The sequence below is a fragment of the Candida albicans genome, chromosome 1 (genome assembly GCF_000182965.3).
Source record: "Candida albicans SC5314 chromosome 1, complete sequence".
Classification (NCBI taxonomy): Eukaryota; Fungi; Ascomycota; class Pichiomycetes; order Serinales; family Debaryomycetaceae; genus Candida; species Candida albicans.
The window spans coordinates 1,740,248-1,757,356 of NC_032089.1; the positions used below are offsets into that span (position 1 = coordinate 1,740,248).

At 33.8% G+C, this 17,109-nt stretch overlaps 8 protein-coding genes across 8 annotated transcripts; 7 read left to right on the forward strand and 1 right to left on the reverse strand. All coding sequences in view use genetic code 12, as the record gives it.

Moving 5' to 3' along the window:
- Positions 1 to 1,515: 1,515 nt before the first annotated feature.
- CAALFM_C107990CA (uncharacterized protein) lies at positions 1,516 to 2,811 on the reverse strand (the record flags this gene model as incomplete). Its single annotated transcript, XM_712515.2, has 1 exon — positions 1,516 to 2,811. One exon carries the CDS (start codon positions 2,809 to 2,811, stop codon positions 1,516 to 1,518), a length of 1,296 nt encoding a protein of 431 aa, XP_717608.2.
- Positions 2,812 to 6,971: 4,160 nt separating this feature from the next.
- NRP1 (Nrp1p) lies at positions 6,972 to 9,263 on the forward strand (the record flags this gene model as incomplete). Its single annotated transcript, XM_712516.2, has 1 exon — positions 6,972 to 9,263. One exon carries the CDS (start codon positions 6,972 to 6,974, stop codon positions 9,261 to 9,263), a length of 2,292 nt encoding a protein of 763 aa, XP_717609.1.
- A 695-nt stretch (positions 9,264 to 9,958) lies between these two features.
- Positions 9,959 to 10,678, forward strand: DPM1 (dolichyl-phosphate beta-D-mannosyltransferase; the record flags this gene model as incomplete). The annotated part of the gene is made up of 1 exon (XM_712518.2): positions 9,959 to 10,678. The coding sequence occupies one exon, from the start codon at positions 9,959 to 9,961 to the stop codon at positions 10,676 to 10,678; it is 720 nt and encodes a 239-aa protein (XP_717611.2).
- A 302-nt stretch (positions 10,679 to 10,980) lies between these two features.
- UBA2 (E1 ubiquitin-activating protein) lies at positions 10,981 to 12,855 on the forward strand (the record flags this gene model as incomplete). Its single annotated transcript, XM_712519.2, has 1 exon — positions 10,981 to 12,855. The coding sequence occupies one exon, from the start codon at positions 10,981 to 10,983 to the stop codon at positions 12,853 to 12,855; it is 1,875 nt and encodes a 624-aa protein (XP_717612.2).
- A 460-nt stretch (positions 12,856 to 13,315) lies between these two features.
- Positions 13,316 to 13,696, forward strand: PFY1 (profilin; the record flags this gene model as incomplete). The annotated part of the gene is made up of 1 exon (XM_712521.1): positions 13,316 to 13,696. One exon carries the CDS (start codon positions 13,316 to 13,318, stop codon positions 13,694 to 13,696), a length of 381 nt encoding a protein of 126 aa, XP_717614.1.
- A 747-nt stretch (positions 13,697 to 14,443) lies between these two features.
- CAALFM_C108040WA (uncharacterized protein) lies at positions 14,444 to 14,668 on the forward strand (the record flags this gene model as incomplete). The annotated part of the gene is made up of 1 exon (XM_019475129.1): positions 14,444 to 14,668. One exon carries the CDS (start codon positions 14,444 to 14,446, stop codon positions 14,666 to 14,668), a length of 225 nt encoding a protein of 74 aa, XP_019330674.1.
- Positions 14,669 to 15,159: 491 nt separating this feature from the next.
- CAALFM_C108050WA (uncharacterized protein) lies at positions 15,160 to 15,660 on the forward strand (the record flags this gene model as incomplete). Its single annotated transcript, XM_712522.2, has 1 exon — positions 15,160 to 15,660. One exon carries the CDS (start codon positions 15,160 to 15,162, stop codon positions 15,658 to 15,660), a length of 501 nt encoding a protein of 166 aa, XP_717615.1.
- A 578-nt stretch (positions 15,661 to 16,238) lies between these two features.
- On the forward strand, positions 16,239 to 16,646 carry OFR1 (Ofr1p; the record flags this gene model as incomplete). Its single annotated transcript, XM_712523.1, has 1 exon — positions 16,239 to 16,646. One exon carries the CDS (start codon positions 16,239 to 16,241, stop codon positions 16,644 to 16,646), a length of 408 nt encoding a protein of 135 aa, XP_717616.1.
- Between the last annotated feature and the right edge of the window lie 463 nt (positions 16,647 to 17,109).

Below are 17,109 nucleotides of genomic sequence, written 5' to 3' on the forward strand. Positions count from 1 at the left end.
TCTTTGGGAAAGAAATCTTGAACTGGTCTTGTCTTTGAGGGTTATGTACATATCCGCCTCTTTATTAATTTATATGTATAATCCTCGCCTGATATGTATGCATGGTAAATCAGGAACTTCTCTTGAAACAAAAAAATAATCGGACTAACAATATTTTTTTTTCTATCGTATGTGACGTCATCCAAATCAATAGTAGAAGAACAACGAATTGCCGTTCAAAAAGTAACAACAATTGCAATGATTTTCATTTGATAGTTGTAAAATAATATCTTCATTCTATCGATATATCCTCGGAACTTGATAGAGCAGAATAATAAACAGATTCTAGAAGAAGTATGTATTTAAAATGAACTTGGGGCTGTTAAGTTTCTAGTGATTACATATTCCCACATATAACAAATTCTTGGTTGTAAAACGAACTTCATGTTTGAATTTTAATTATCGGTAAAACTTATTGATTAATTGATACTTGTTCGCCCACGTGGTGATAAAGGAGTAGATATCTCGTGGAGAATGGACACACTTTGATGTGTATACACTCAATAGTTAATTAACACATCAAAATGTGTTGGTCGGAATCACTGGATCCTATGTTAGATCATTTAAAGAAGAAATGTGTAGCTTCATTTTTCTGTAATTTCTTGGATAATAGTTGATGCCGTTATCCTTAAAGTTTCAGTGTTATAATAATTTTGTCTGTAAATCTCCACTTTAAATGTTTTAGTTATTAAGTTCACATTCAATATGTGTCTAGAATAAAAGGGGATTCGAGACTTTAGATTTGGTAGAGCCGCATAAGGGGATTTTCAAGGAAAAACAATTAGTACTAAATTATAGACAAGGGGAAGGTTAACAATAACCTAAAGGATGTTTCGGAGGGAAATCATTTAATATACACATTTTAGAGTTTATCAATGACATGGACAATTACGGCTGAGATGTTGAATTTTGAGTTTTGAAATCTCCGGGAGTGAGTAGATTTGGTTTGTTGCTACACATAGAAAGGTATCTCCCCCCTGAATTAAAAACGTTTCTAACATGGAGCAAGTATTTTTTTGGTTAAGATTCCAAAATACAGAAAAAAAAACTGATGCTCTCCTCTTAGTTTTGATTCAACAACAGATATAAGGATGTCTCGGAATAAACATATTTTTCAGTTACTTAATCGAATGTAAACACCGTTTGTTGTTATTGGAGCGACTATTGATTTATACTGTGTGATAATTTCCGTCTCTTAATCAACAGCAATTTTACGAAGGCAAACAAAAAACAAAAACAACCCTCATCATGGATGACTAATCTTTGAAAAGTAGTCATCCATCTAATTTGTTTTCTTATTACCTAAAACTAAGTTTCAAAAACGTACAACTTACAATGGGCAGGCTGTGTAACCTTTAAGAAAGAGGGGGAGGGTAAAGAAACTACACTGTTGTTTTGACAATTTAATGAAAAAAAAAAAAAAATTATATATGCATGTATGAATAATTTATATGTGTATCAATTATATGTTTACATTCATCTTGAATTACTTATCATTGCAGGGGTAGGTGCAGGGGGTAATTCATTACTGTGAGCACTATCATTATTGTTACTTCGTCTAACAGTTAACAGTTCTTGTAATGTTGCCATTGAATTAGTTGAACGTCTCATTCCATCAGAAGAGGAAGTGGGTGATAGTGATCTTTGTTGTTGTTGTTGCTGTCTAAATGCCATAATTGTAGAATCCAAATCAAAACTTCCTGCTGAAGATCGAGACACCCTCCTGCTAGTATTACTACTATTACCACCACCATTAATGGTGGTTGTAGTAGGATAATTAGTTTGAGATGGTGGTGTTAAACTGACTTCAGGAATATTTATAATTTCATCATATGGTGGAGGTGAAGATACATTTCTATTATATGGTTTGGAAGGAGGTTGTGGTGGTGAAGTAGCAGGTGAAATTACTGGTGATGTTGGATAAGAACGATTTGATCGATTACTACTCGATATTGAGCTTGTTGATGAGTATACCGATTGATTTGAAGAACTGACAGAATTGGGAGTAACCATGTAATTGGATATCTTTTTCATATTATTACCAATCGATGAACTTCTTGAACGAGTGTCAGGCGAAACAGTGCCATTAGCAGTTTGATTTGAAGAACTTTGACGCAGTTTTCTAAGCTTTCTTAGTATTGAGGACGATGATGATGGAGAAGATTTGCTATTGTTTGTCGTGGCTGTACTGGATGAAGAGCCTTTAACTCTTCTTTTAGTAGCACTACCACCACTAACACCTCCATTACCGGTACCAACAGTTACAACAGCATCAGAAAAAGCGGCAACAATAGCAGTAATGCCATCAAAAATACCCCTTATGAAATTAACAATGTTGACTTCTTGACTTGTGGGCACTGGTTTTAAATAAGTTGTTCCTAATTGATAAACCTGGAAATTCAATTCAACAAATTCTGGATTAATTCTATTTAGCAATGGATTTATAAATTTTGTCTCAATAGTATTTAAATTTCGACTAGTTATAGATTTATCAATCAAAATCTTGTTGATTAATTTTAAATTGTTATTCTTACCATAAAATAACCAACATTTAATGGCAAATATTGAATAATTGATAATTGATAAAGTAATGGAATTATATGTAAATAGTTGTTGTATATACTGCAATATTATAAAATATAGCCAATAATTCAATAGGAATTGATAACTGGAATAGTTGAATTGAACTGATTTATCTAAAGCTTTAATGGTTAGAATACCAGGACATATAAATGTCACGGTGGTAAACAAATAATCTAGTAGTTGAAACATTGACAATTTAATTAATAATTAACAATAATAGCAGGAGTTGTGTTTGTATGAATGCAAGAAATCAGCAAGATATATATAATATATAATAATATATATATAAATTAGAATTAGAATTTTTGACAATGAATGAAAAAGGGAAATTACGATTGATATTTATGCAAATTATTTGATGATCACAAAACCAGAAAAAACGGAAAGCAAAAAAAAAAAATAAAAAATATTAAAAAAGAAAAATCTCAAAACCCCCTTCGTAGTTTTGTAAATATTAATATTATTATTAAGTATATCATGCTTTATTATTATTCTATGATGGCTTTTAAAACCAATTTTTTTTTGTTTTTAAATGATCTAAAAATCTAGCATCATTATGCTTAATGAATTAAAAAAAAAATTTAGACTAGACAACAACAACAATAACAATAACCAGAGCAAGCGATATTTTATTTATTCCCTTTTGGTTTTTCTTTCCTTAATTGCTGCTTTCTATTGTCTCCAGATTAAGTTATCAACTTTAAATCATCATCATCATTATTGTCAATTAAGGTTATATTTAGTAAGAAAAAAGAAATAGAATGGGAAAATTAACAATACTGACTATAAACGTTTCCAATTAAACTGCCAACCTTACCAAAAGCTATTTTGCTATGGTCTGGACCCAGCTTGTTCCAGATCAATTGACCACCAAATAACTGACATTTCAAACCCAACAATTAATCTAAATTTGTTCCAGGTTCCTTACTCAATATCTAGTCTAGTTAATTAAAAGTATCTCGTATTAAAACAGACGTCATTGGGTTTAAAACGTATGAGACGGGAATTTGAACGGCATTATATCTAATCAAGTTGTAATAATAATTGTTAGCGAACTCGAATCAAATATATGTACATGACTTTATTTGTGCTTAGGTAATCACCATCAGTAGTATCTCGTTACCTTTTTCTTTTCAGATTCTCCGAGCCTCTGTTGTTACAAGAAGAGTGATCTAACAATCAATACAATGATAATATTAACAATATTTTCATATTAATGACATGTTGTTGCTTGCTTACATATCATGTCAAAAGATAAAAATAATAATAATCTGTACTCATAGCAACGCCACCATTATTATAAAGGGCTATAATTATTTATGTACTAATCTGTCTACAATAACAAATAGGCTAGTATTATTATGAGTAGGACGAGCCTGTTGTTCCGGAATTCTTGCTCCCTGAAAAATAGAAAATACAAAGAAAAAGCCGTTTTTGTTCTAATTATCTTAATTGCTAAAATAAGTTTGATGTTGAAACTAGATTTTTCTACTCAAATATTTTTTTATTTGCTCTTTATGACGTAATTTCTTCTCCCATAACAGTTTGTATTGTAATATATGTACTGCCTATATGCAATGTATGTGTGTCATAGAAGTATTTTTTTTTCTTCTATCGATTGATTATAATTCTGCAAACTCGAAAAGGCATTTCTTAGAATCATTCTTCCGTTTGATGTTGAAGTACAGTAAACAACAACAGGAACTACATCCATTAGTTGAGGGAATTTATGCAAGCCTTCATAATTATCAATGTAAGTAATGCTTTATACTACGGATAATTATTAAACATAGTGTATGCATGGATTTGCAAATCTAGAACATGATCTCTTTTTATTTCGCTTTGGTTTTCTCTTTTGCATTTTTTTTCTGTACTAATATCGCGCTGTTTTGTCCATTTTGATATTATGCTTTGTACATCGTTATGAAACATCTAATAGCATGTAATAACATATTTTGTATAATAAAGACAACCCTTATTTAACTAAAAAGAGAGCTTATAGTCATGTTATGTCATAGTCTCAGTTGATGTCTAATTCTTTGTCCTCATTGCACTACTTCTCATCTTTGATTGTTATCCTCGAGGAGAATTGCTTTAGTTGCTGTTTCATTAGCTTTTGTACCAGTTTGAACTTGTAGCAAATATTAGGGGGAGACGAGCAATTACAAGCTTTTCACGACAATACCCACCAGCTCACATCATAACAATAATACCGCTCTCTAAATCTGAACTTGCTATTAAGGTATGAATTTTCTTTGCGTGGGCAGTCTCTTTTATTAGACAGTTCCGCAATTAACAATACAATAAATCTCGGAATCTCGGGTAGTAAAGTGCAATTGACTTCGCTAATAATTGGAACTTTATAACTTTAAAAAGAAAAACCAGCGCGCCAGATTTAAGCCAAGCTTAAGCCAAGCCAAGATAAAATCGGAAAATTTCCTCAAATGATAATTTTTACAAGCCATCAGCGTGGCTTGGGACTGCTTACATAATACAGTTGGCTGTAAAACAGATTTTTTCATGACATCTCACCATTGGCGATAGAATGGTTTAGCATAATATTCATTGATGATTAAACGGTTGTAATCTCAATGTTTGAATCTTTTTCTTCGTGACTCAGTGAATGTAACTTTGATCTAATCAGATGCCAGAGGCAGTGTTGATGACACCAAGACTAATAATCAAATCAAGAAATAAGATAAAGCAGGCTAATTAGCAACAATAACAACAACCATGACACATAATTGAAGTACTTCTCGAGTAATTATTTGTTAGTTGCTTGTTGAGATATTCTGGGGTAATGATCTACGTTTGTAGAGGTTTACGTGAGAGAATTCTATTTTCACAGTTTTTTAGTTGAATTTTTAAGGTAATATTATAACTGATCTGGACGCCACCATAATTAGTTTTCTTAGACTACAGTAACAACTATGTAATTATAATTAAAGATGTACCTAGATCAATTTGGTTCCAATTGTAACCTTGTTTCCAATAACTTTTATAAATAGAAGCAAATTTGACTGATAAGTGAATGCAGAAAAGAGTTAACGCAGTAGTTTTGATTAACAAGAAACTCTTCAAACCAAATCACCTAGAAAAGAGTAATATTAGGATTTCTATAAACAATCTGGAATAGTTCAATTGTTAATAAAGATTCATTTAGGGTTGAATTGTTTACATTTGATCACGTGACATAATTCTTGGTACCGACTTTGCTATCAGTAAAACTACTTGAAAATCTTAGACAGTCAGTATAAATAGCAAAGATACTAACTTCACAGTAATTGGGCTTAGTTTCCAGTTTGGCAGCGGACGGCTGCACCATAGATCCTATATCCTAAAACAATCTCAGAGGAAAGTCATTAAAACCCTGATAAGCTTGCAAGAAATTGCAGGAGTTATTATATGCGCTTAGTTGTCACTGCTCATACATCACATTGTCAGTGGGGATAAATTTGAGTTTCTAAATGAACCCTTTTTTTTTGCATTTGAGGGTTGGCAAGTGTGCGAGAATTAGTCGTAAATATTAGACACTAACCATGACCAACCAGTAGTTTATTCTTCCGAACTATACAGAAATTAAACCCATGACACCTTAAAAAGAAACTCGTTACATAACTAGTGCAAAGCTCTTTTTTAACCTTTTACCTGTGTCTGGATAGTAATTCATCAACCATGTTGGAAGTGTCGCATTAAATAAACTTATCGCCATGTGTGTGTGTGTCGTTTTTTGTTTTTTCTCGAAACAATTTCTGTTGTTGTTGTGTGAACCACCTCCACTTCCACCACCAGAAAAAGATAAAAAAATTTTTCAGTTGTTGTTGTTGTTGTTGTTAATTTTTTTCTGCTTCTCTGTGTAAATTGATGAAATCCACACAATAAAAATTTTCTTTCTTCTTTTAAGAACCTAAAAACAGAATCAACATTATTTGCCCCATACATATCCAAGAATTAAATACTTATTAGTTCTAAGTGGAATAGAAGAGAATCAAACTTAACATTACTGTTACGCAACGTCAAGAGGGCATTTTTTTTAGTTTTAATTTGTTTCATTTCAATTGAATCTTTAAGAATCACCGAGTATACATACTTTCTTTTGTATTTTATCAGGGAAGCCACATCCAACCACCAGTTACATCCCACAAAATCCCTTAATCTTGTTCTTAGTTGTATTATTAATCTATTGAATTTAAGTTTGATTTGCAAGAGAAAATTGTGGATTGTATAAGTTTTGAACTGGACTTGAATACTTTGAGGGGCTTTTTTTTATATTTCATTTTGTATCCTACTTGCTGTTTTGCTTACCAACTGACTAGTTTGTTCTTTCTTTGATTTCTAGCCAATAAATTATGAGTGATATTTATATTATTATTCATATTTCTACTACCTGTGATGACTCGCCGACATTTGTCACTAAGGATTCTTCCGAGTTAATTGAATTTGCTTGGGAAACAGTCGATAGTGTCACTTTGGAAACTTTATACAAAGGATCAAACTTGGTTCGTCCAACCAACACACCTATCACACCTTACTGCTCGAAGATTCATAGAATAACATGGGACAATGTCAAAAATGCTGGGTCGTTCAAAGACGCCATCACAAACTTTGATCAATACGTACAAGAACACATAATTTCCAAGAAAAAGGAGTTTTCAATTGTGATGTTTGACATTTCCAAATTGAGAGTTCAGTTGGTTCGTGAAGCTAGAGACAAATCCGTGGTTTTACCCTCGTATCTACAACATCCAAGGATTTTTGATTTACCAAGAGAATATTTAAATTGGCAATCTAGCCACCCTGAAACATTATCATACCCCCCAACTTCTTTAACTAATATTATTACTGCATTAGAAGTTGAGGTTGAGAATATATCTGAATATGTCGACTTGCCAAACTTTTCTTCCACACCATCACCATCAAAAGCTTCAGCAACAACGACGACGACAACTGCAAATGTCACAGCCATTGACGTCCTTTCCAGTGAAACAGAACCAAATGGTAAAGTCATTGCAAATTTGCACGCCAAAATTGCCAAACAATTGATCAAAAAATCCATCCCTGTTGAGAATCACCCTAATGTATTTACAAGACCTTTTGATTCGGCTCAAGATATCACTGCTTTTACATCAGAAAGATCAAAAGTACTCTATCTTTCCAACTTGCCAAACGACACCACACAATCAGAGTTGGAATCATGGTTCACTCAGTATGGTGGAAGACCAGGTGGGTTTTGGACTTTTAAGTCTGCAGATGATAACAATAATAATAACAACAACAATAGCAATGGCGGGAAAGGATATCAGAATGCGAGAAAATATGGTATTTCAGGGTTTGTGGCCTTTAATACTCATGAGGAAGCAGTTGATTGTTTAGCTTTGAATGGGAGAGTGTTGAATGATCGTCCTATTGAAGTTCAAGCGTCTTCTAGTAAAGTGTTTGATATGGCCATGGATAAATTGTTGTTGACTCTGTTCCCACTCTCAAAGAATAGACCTAGACCCGGGGATTGGACTTGTTTATCTTGTGGGTTTTCAAATTTCCAGAGAAGAACACACTGTTTCAGGTGCTCTTTTGCGGCAGTGGCGTTTCAGGATGTTTTTAACAGTAATACAGGCAATGCCAACGGTAATGGCAATGTTAGCGGCAACCACAACCACAACCACAATAGTGGAGCTCGCCGTGGCATGAATTTACAGCCTGCTCAAGCTAATGAGAAAATTGGAACAGGCAATATTAGTATTCCTTCTTACAACGATCCAATCAAGGGTCCAACAGGTAATGTCACTAATCACCTCAACAATTCTGAGACCAATTTACTGAACAACACTAATCTTAACAACAACAATCATCATAGTAATAATTATCACAATAACTACCATCACCACAACAACAATAATAACAATCATGGGAATAGCAATGGTAACACCATACATGGTCGTTCCCATTATAACAATAGTGTTCCATTTAGAGCAGGTGACTGGAAATGTGAAAATTGCATGTATCACAATTTCGCCAAAAATTTGTGTTGTTTAAAATGTGGTGTCGCCAAACCTGCTATTAACAATCAACAAAATAATACAATTCATTCGGTGAATTCAACGGCCGCTGCCATAGCTGCAGCAACAGCCAGTGGTCAACCTTTAAACTTGAATAATAATGCATTTTTGAACCTTCAGCAACAACAGTCTCAGTCACAACCCCAAGGTCAGCACCATTACAACCAACATTCTCGTAACAACAATGCTTCTGGGGCATCAAAGTTCAACAATGGCTACAACCCAAAGAATCAGTATTACAATAATAATAGCAAGAATCTTAGCAACAATTTTGGTCTTAATGGTATGCATCAGCAAAACCAAAATCAAATTTTGATGTATTCACAACAATTGCAACAACAACAGCAACAGCAACAACATGATTTAAATGGAAGTAGCTCTTCCCATCAACTGAAACTTCAATTGAATAATACTGAAGGATTATACAGAACAAGCGGACAACCAAACTTAGGATATCCTAGTATCAATCATGAAGTATCCGGTCCTGCTACTTTAAGAGATGTTTCAAACAACTCGCCTGCATTGAATAGCTCATCACTTAACTCATTAGCCAATCATATGAATTCATTAAATTTAAATCAATAGGCAATTGCGTTTCAATGTTCAGCTTCTCATTTTTTTTTTTTCCAATTTGTTTTATTAAGTTACTACATTGTGTTTTCAAAATCGTTTAATGCGTTTTAATATTTTTAATACTTTTAATATTCGGCTTTTTTTTTTATATGTTTTTCGTTTTCCAATATTTTTTTTTTATTGTATCGATTTAGTTTGTGCTTTATCTGGGTTCGGTTTCAGGAATTGAGATAGAAGGTGGGGACTTGTGTTTGATGTTTTAAGCTTTTACGTGTGTTAATTTATTTTTTTATTCCGGGGGTTTTGTTCACTAGTACTATTATTAATATCGTAACTACAACTATTTTAGTTTTTTTTTATTATAAAAGGATTTGAAAGAGGTACTTAAATATTTCATGTTTATAGTGGTGTAATTATATAATTTGTGTGTCTTTTGAATTTGTTTTGATCGTATTTGCAATCATCTGAATTTGGTAGCGACGAAAATGGTTAGAAAAGACACGTCAATATTTCTCATCTTTTTTTGATTGATTGTTTTTGGTTGGAATTTTTCACTCTATGAAGAATTAGCGAGAGAAGGAGGGAGGAGGGAGGGAGGAAGGAAGGACACGGTGAAAAAAAAAAAATATAACCCAAATACAAACCAATTGCTTAATATATATAGAACGAACACCACTACCCTAACAATAACAACCCTTTATTGAACCATGACCCAAAACAAGTATTCAGTTATATTGCCAACATATAACGAAAAGAGAAATTTACCAATTTTAATCTACTTGTTGAACAAGACATTTACTGCCAACAAATTGGATTGGGAAGTAATTATTGTTGACGATAATTCACCAGATGGAACTCAAGAAATTGCCAAAAAATTAATTGATATATTTGGACCAGAACACATTCAATTAAGACCAAGAGCTGGTAAATTAGGTTTGGGTACTGCCTATGTCCATGGATTACAATTTGTTACTGGTAATTTCGTAATAATCATGGATGCTGATTTCAGTCATCATCCAGAAGCCATACCTGAATTCATTGCCAAACAAAAATCACAAGATTATGACATTGTCACCGGTACCAGATATGCTGGTGATGGTGGTGTCTTTGGATGGGATTTCAAAAGAAAATTGATTTCTAGAGGAGCCAACTTTTTGGCTAGTGTTGTATTGAGACCTCATGTTAGTGATTTAACTGGTTCATTCAGATTATACAAGACTGACGTGTTGAGAAAAATCATTGACGTCACTCAATCAAAAGGTTATGTTTTTCAAATGGAAATGATGGTTAGAGCAAAGGCAATGGGGTTCACAGTTGGTGAAGTGCCAATCAGTTTTGTTGATAGATTGTACGGAGAATCAAAATTAGGTGGTGATGAAATTGTTCAATATGCCAAAGGTGTTTGGACTTTGTTTACAAGTGTTTAAAGACATTGTGTTATCTGTTTCTTTAGGTCGTTTTAATTTATGATTTATTTTTGTAGCAAAGCAATTGTATCCAAATATATAAATCTGGGTATATATATGTGTGTCTGTGGAAGTATTTTGTAGAACTTCGGTTCCATATTTGCTGTAGTAGCAACTACGCGCCAAACACGTCGATAGGCTTCATTCTTGCTTTTAAGAAAAATGGACAGAGAAAGGAAAATTACGGCGTGTAGAAAAAAATTTTTTTATAATTTCTTAAACTCCATTTTAATCAGCTAGACTATAACAAAACAAGAAAAGTTATGTCGAAAGATATTTATTTGAAGAAGATACTTGGTGAAGAGTGTGTTTCTCGGATCCGAAACTCAAAAATCCTTATGGTAGGAGCAGGAGGTATTGGATGCGAATTACTTAAAGATTTAGTGTTGACTGGGTATGGGGAAATTCACATTGTTGATTTGGATACCGTTACTTTATCAAATTTGAACCGTCAATTTCTATTTCGTCAAAAAGATATTGATAAATCAAAATCATTCACCATTGCCAGTGCCGTGCAATCATTTAATTATCTCGGAGTCAAGTTGATTCCTCATCATGGCAATGTCATGGATACAAAACAGTTCCCAATTGAATGGTGGGGACAGTTTAATTTTATTTTTAATGCATTGGATAATTTAGAAGCCAGAAGATATGTAAACAAAATGGCATTGTTTTTGAGAAAGCCATTAATGGAAAGCGGGACTACTGGGTACGCTGGACAAATCCAGCCTATCTATCCGTATTACAGTGAATGTTTTGATTGCCATCCCAAAGAGACCCCCAAATCTTTCCCCGTATGCACTATCAGATCAACACCATCTCAACCAGTTCATTGCATTACCTGGGCTAAGGAGTTTTTGTTTCGTCAACTATTTGATGAAAACGATAATTCAAATTCAATGAATGATGCCAATCAGATTCAAAATGAAACAGACGACAAAGACGAGTTGGAGAATTTGAACAAAGAGGCCAATGAATTAATTGAATTGCGTTCTAAAATTCTACTGTTAGATCTGAATTCCTTTATTAATGAATTGCTCAAAAAGATTTTTAAAGTGGATATTGAAAGATTATTGAGCATTGAAACTTTGTGGAAGGCTAGGAAAAAGCCCATTCCATTAGATATGACTGAATATCGAGAGGCATTACAGCAGTTATTAGAGCAGGAACTGAGTAGTTCAATATTGACTGCAGATACAAAAGTGTGGACCATTTTGGAAAACATCTATTCTTTGTACAAGTCCAGTGAGTCAATTCAAAAACGATTGAAATCTGGTAATGAACCATTTATTACATTTGATAAAGATGATGAAGACACTTTAATTTTTGTAGCTGCTGCTTCAAATTTAAGATCTTTTAGTTTTGGCATTCCATTGAAATCCAAATTTGACATCAAGGAAATTGCCGGGAATATTATTCCTGCCATTGCCACTACCAATGCCATTATAGCCGGGTTTTCAAGTTTGTCCGGCACACAATTTTTTCAGCACCAAAAAGATCTTACAAGTTCAGACTTTAGTAACATTTTTAAAAGGGCATCTTCTGTGTTTATTAGTATAAGACCGAATAAGTACATTACTGGCGATAGATTATCAAAACCAGCTGAAAATTGTGCCAGTGATTCACTAACAGCAAGAGGAGTGCTCACAGTTGCATTGAGTGACCTTGCTGTTTTGACTCTCGAAGGATTCATTGATAGACTTGCTTATAAATATGGATATTCCAAAGAAGATATATCTATCCAAATTGGGAAATCGAAGTTAATTTATGATGTTGATTTCGATGACTATCTTCAAACCAAATTGAAGGACGTTCCTGGCGTGGCCAATGGAGAGGTCATGCTAATACAGGATGATGCTGACGAGTTAGAAAACTTAGAATTGTATTTGAATATAAAAGACGATACTGTCGAGTTGAAATTGCCAATATTAGAGTTGAGACCTAAAAAAATGGTCCCACAGCCAAATCATAATGAAGAGAACAATAGTGAGTATGCCAAGGAGTTAGAGGGAGGAACTATTTTATTAGATGATGATGACGATGAGCTGTTTGGAAACGAAATCGAAATACTTGATGATGAAGAGGAGGAAGATATGAAGATTGTAGAACCACCTGTAAAGAAGAGAAAACTTGACTAGATCAACTTTGACGGACTTTGTGTATGATTTGTATAACACTAATATTGTATTATCACCATTTTTGCTGTTCGTGTGACGCAATTAGTGTAATGTTTTGATACAACAAAATAGACGACGACGTGTACATTAGCTACCACCGCGAGGACCATATTATTCTGCAACCAATATTCTTACAACATATTTTTTTTGCCCTCCGTCCTGTTTTTTTGCGCTGTCCATGTCGGGGTGGTGGTGATAGTGTTTGTCGTCGCCGTCCTGATCTGTTTTTTTTGTGCATTTCTTGTCCTCCAATTGCCCTTTTTTTAGTTCGTTTCCAGTGTTAAGCAACACCTGGATTTTTTTTTTCCACAGTTGATTTTTTTCCTTTTTTTTCTTTTTGCTTTCCTTTTCTATTAAAGAATTTGTTCAATCTTTGGATTAAATATACAACAGATCTATTAAATACAATTGCAGAATCATTATGTCTTGGCAAGCCTACACTGATAACTTAATTGCTAACGGTAAAGTCGATAAAGCAGCCTTATATTCAAGAGCCGGTGACGCATTATGGGCCCAATCGGGATCATTCGAATTACAACAACCAGAAATCACTGAAATTGCCAAAGGTTTCGATAGTGCTGAAGGTTTGCAAACCAGCGGTTTACACGTTCAAGGCCAAAAGTACTTTTTGTTAAGAGCTGACGACAGATCAATTTATGGTAAACACGAAGCCGAGGGTGTTATTTGTGTTAGAACTAAACAAACTATTTTGATCGCCCATTATCCAAGTGGTGTTCAACCAGGTGAAGCTACCACTCTTGTTGAAAAATTAGCCGATTACTTGATCAATGTCGGTTATTAGATATTTTCATTGCATCCATGGACGTGCAATACCTGTCCAGATTTAATGGTTGATGTTAAGTATATACAAATATATATATATGTGTGTATGTACCCAAAATAATAGAATGAATTTGGTTGCATTTAATACGTGGCTTTTAGCACAGTTATAATGGATATTGTCTTTGGTGTTACTCTTTTTAGTTCTCTGAATACTTGAAACGAGATCAAATGGCTTTTTACGAATCAATTGTTGTCTACATCAAGATCCAGTGAATAGGACTAAAATAAAACAAGAGTAAATACACTACGTCGTTGAATTCTTTCTCAATGGTCATTGACTGACTACAGTTATCCACTGCCTGCATGCATTTGTGATCATACAAAGAATCAATTGCTAAGACAAATTGTATTGGAGCAAGCTTCGTCATTGACACCTAAAAAGAGCTTTGGTGCACTTTCTTTTTTACAAAAAAGAAACGTGAGAGACATACTGAAGAGAGCAATCGAAAATTGATCCAACCAACACAATTTTTAGTTCAACTTTTATATAACACCGCAAGGTAGTTCTTATGTTTTATTAAAGAATACTCTTTTGCTTGATGAAAAGCTAGTCAGATTTGAATTTGTTTTTGCTAAAACCACTTGCTGGCAAGTTGCATCCTACCCAAAGACTAATTGATTTCCTCATCTATTCCACCAAGCCATATACATCTAGGCAATAACTCTTACTTCAATACATATTAAATTCCATTCATACAACATGACTATGAAACCATTCCCTAATAATAGCTTGTTACTATTAGGACCAGTGTTTTTGGTTGCTAGTGATTTCGTTATCACCAGGTTTTCTCAATCAGGTGCACCTAAAAAGCTTGCAAACAATACAAGACAACAGGCATCTTCGTCCTTATCAATATCATCATATAATCCACACTCGTACAGATCTAGCTGGATCCAAAGCCAACTAGAGAAAGAACCTCCCTCCAAATAATGAAACCGGCAATGTTTTGCTACCACCTACAGTGTTGATTGTGGAGACTCTTCCAACAACAAGCAGACGAGAAAATATATATCTTTAATTAAGTCGTTACCCCAACTTGGGAGAGTACTTTTCATTGTCATTTTGCACCGCATTCAGTTCTGTTGTTTCAGTTTGCTTTACTGAGTACTAAGGACGTAGAACAAAAATTAGATAATCTTACGTTTGTAGTGAATGTTTAGTTTCATTTTTAAATAGATTTTGTCAATTCAATAGTATAGTTGTATATTCAAGCAGACACTTAGATTCAATCAAATATTAGCATAGTTTGAGTTTCCTGCATATTATTTGATTTTTTTCACATAGAATTTTATTGGTTGAAGTCTCAATGAACTGTAAAAAAAAAAATATCTTGTTCCCAAAAAAAAAATACACACACATCTATTTCACCAACTTATCAGAGTTCTAATACCATACTATATACAACGATAAATCTGCTCAATATGCTTTCTGGAGTAAGACAACAATCAAAATTATTTACAAAATCAATATCACAAGTTTCAAAAAGATACAATTCGTCACATAACCATCATCACCATGAGCCAGAATCAAAGCCATTGGAAATAACTTTTGCTAAAATATTTGGTGTTGCTGCCATAGCAGGAGGCCTTTTAGTTTACAAGAATAAAGATAAAACCGACAAACCATTGTTCTCCTCAAAGTTTTTTGACGAAATCACCACTGGGGAACGTAGCCACTTAAGAGATGAACAATATGAGAGAAAATACAAGATTGGATACCTTAGAACCTTTGACAGAGATAACGGTGGTATAGGACAACAATTGAACAAAGTATCTGCTTACGAATTGCCAAACAACAACTTAATCCCTGCCCATTCTCCATTTGGAAATCAATTTGGAGTTGGTATCAAGACTAATGAATTGGGACCTAGAAGAGAAAGAGCACAACGTTTCGCTCCCCTTCAACAACCAGCTGAAAATTAGCATAAAGGAAAAGAAAGACAAAAGAGGGGATTCAAATCGAACACATAATGGTTGGTATAGACGCAGCTAGTGCATTTGCAATTTGTTTTGTTATTTGGTTTACTGGTCGCTTTAAACTGGTTTGAATAAACTGACCAGTAGAGACAGACGCATTTTTAGCACAATAATTTGTGACATATTTCGTTTATATGTTTAGTGTAGAATAGATAATTTACAAAAATATTCATCATACTTATAAAATGTACTGCATCGGAACTTGAAAAGTTGATCTTCATTAGACCTTTGCGATCGAGAACTGGAAAGATTCTGTTTAATATGCTCAGTTCTTGGTAGAAGGGTAATATAAACCCGAAGCTGATGTGATGTGCGATATATTAATCTAAGATTCTAGTTGGTTAACTTTTGCTAGTTAGTGTGTCTTGGGACAATATTTCGTCGAGGACTTCACCCCCAACATTCAGAATTTCTTGGTGTTACCACTACTTGAATTTTTTTTTTTGCTCCGTTCTTTCTTTTCTTCCAGTCCAATTTTTTATTCTCCTCAACAGTTCTATTATACAACTAAGGACTAACCTTGAATGAATAAATTGACTTTACGATCATTGAGGAGTCTTAATCAAAACAGATTATTTTCGAATTCCCTTAGAAAAATGTCAACAGAATACAACGTCATTATTTACGATTTCCCAAATTCAGACAGATCCAAAGTAAGACCACAACATGTTGCTGACATTCCAGCAAACGTACCAAATCCAATTAGATCTGCTGGTGCAATTTACCAGGACGAAGCAAAGACAAAGTTTGCTGGAAGTGCTTTTCATTTAGTGGCTAACTCCAAGGAGGAAGTTATCGAGTTCTTAAAGAAGGATATATACTACCGTGAGGGGATTTGGGATATCAACAGTGTTGTTATTAACCCAATTGGAGTTGCTGTACGTTTACCCAAGAAAATGGATGGTGTTGACGAATCTAATTATAAGATTTAAATATCAGGATTTTTTGTTTAGATAATTGTATATTTCATAACTATCAAATACAAATGAAAAAAAGTTGGATGCAACGAAAGGACAGAAATGGAAAAACCAAACAAATTTGCAATCGTATAATTCCAATTCAAACTCTATGACGAGGTGTTATTGCTGTTGCAAATTCTTCTTAAATCCCGAAGTTGCTGATTGTATGGCTTGTACAAACTCTCCACACTTATTGTTCATTGTGTCTCTTATACGCCTCCCTTCTGATATCACAGGCCTTTATAATTGCTCTCCGGTCTAACCGTCGTCCTTTTTTTCCTTTTTTTTTCTTTAATTGTACAGCCATTCCGGGTACTGTCAAACGTGGTCACCAGCATCTCGCATCTTAGAAGAAAAGAGCATTGAGCATAATGAGCAAGTGCAAATGCTCTATCGGGTCTTATATAATCAGAAAGGGTTTATAGTGACTAATTCG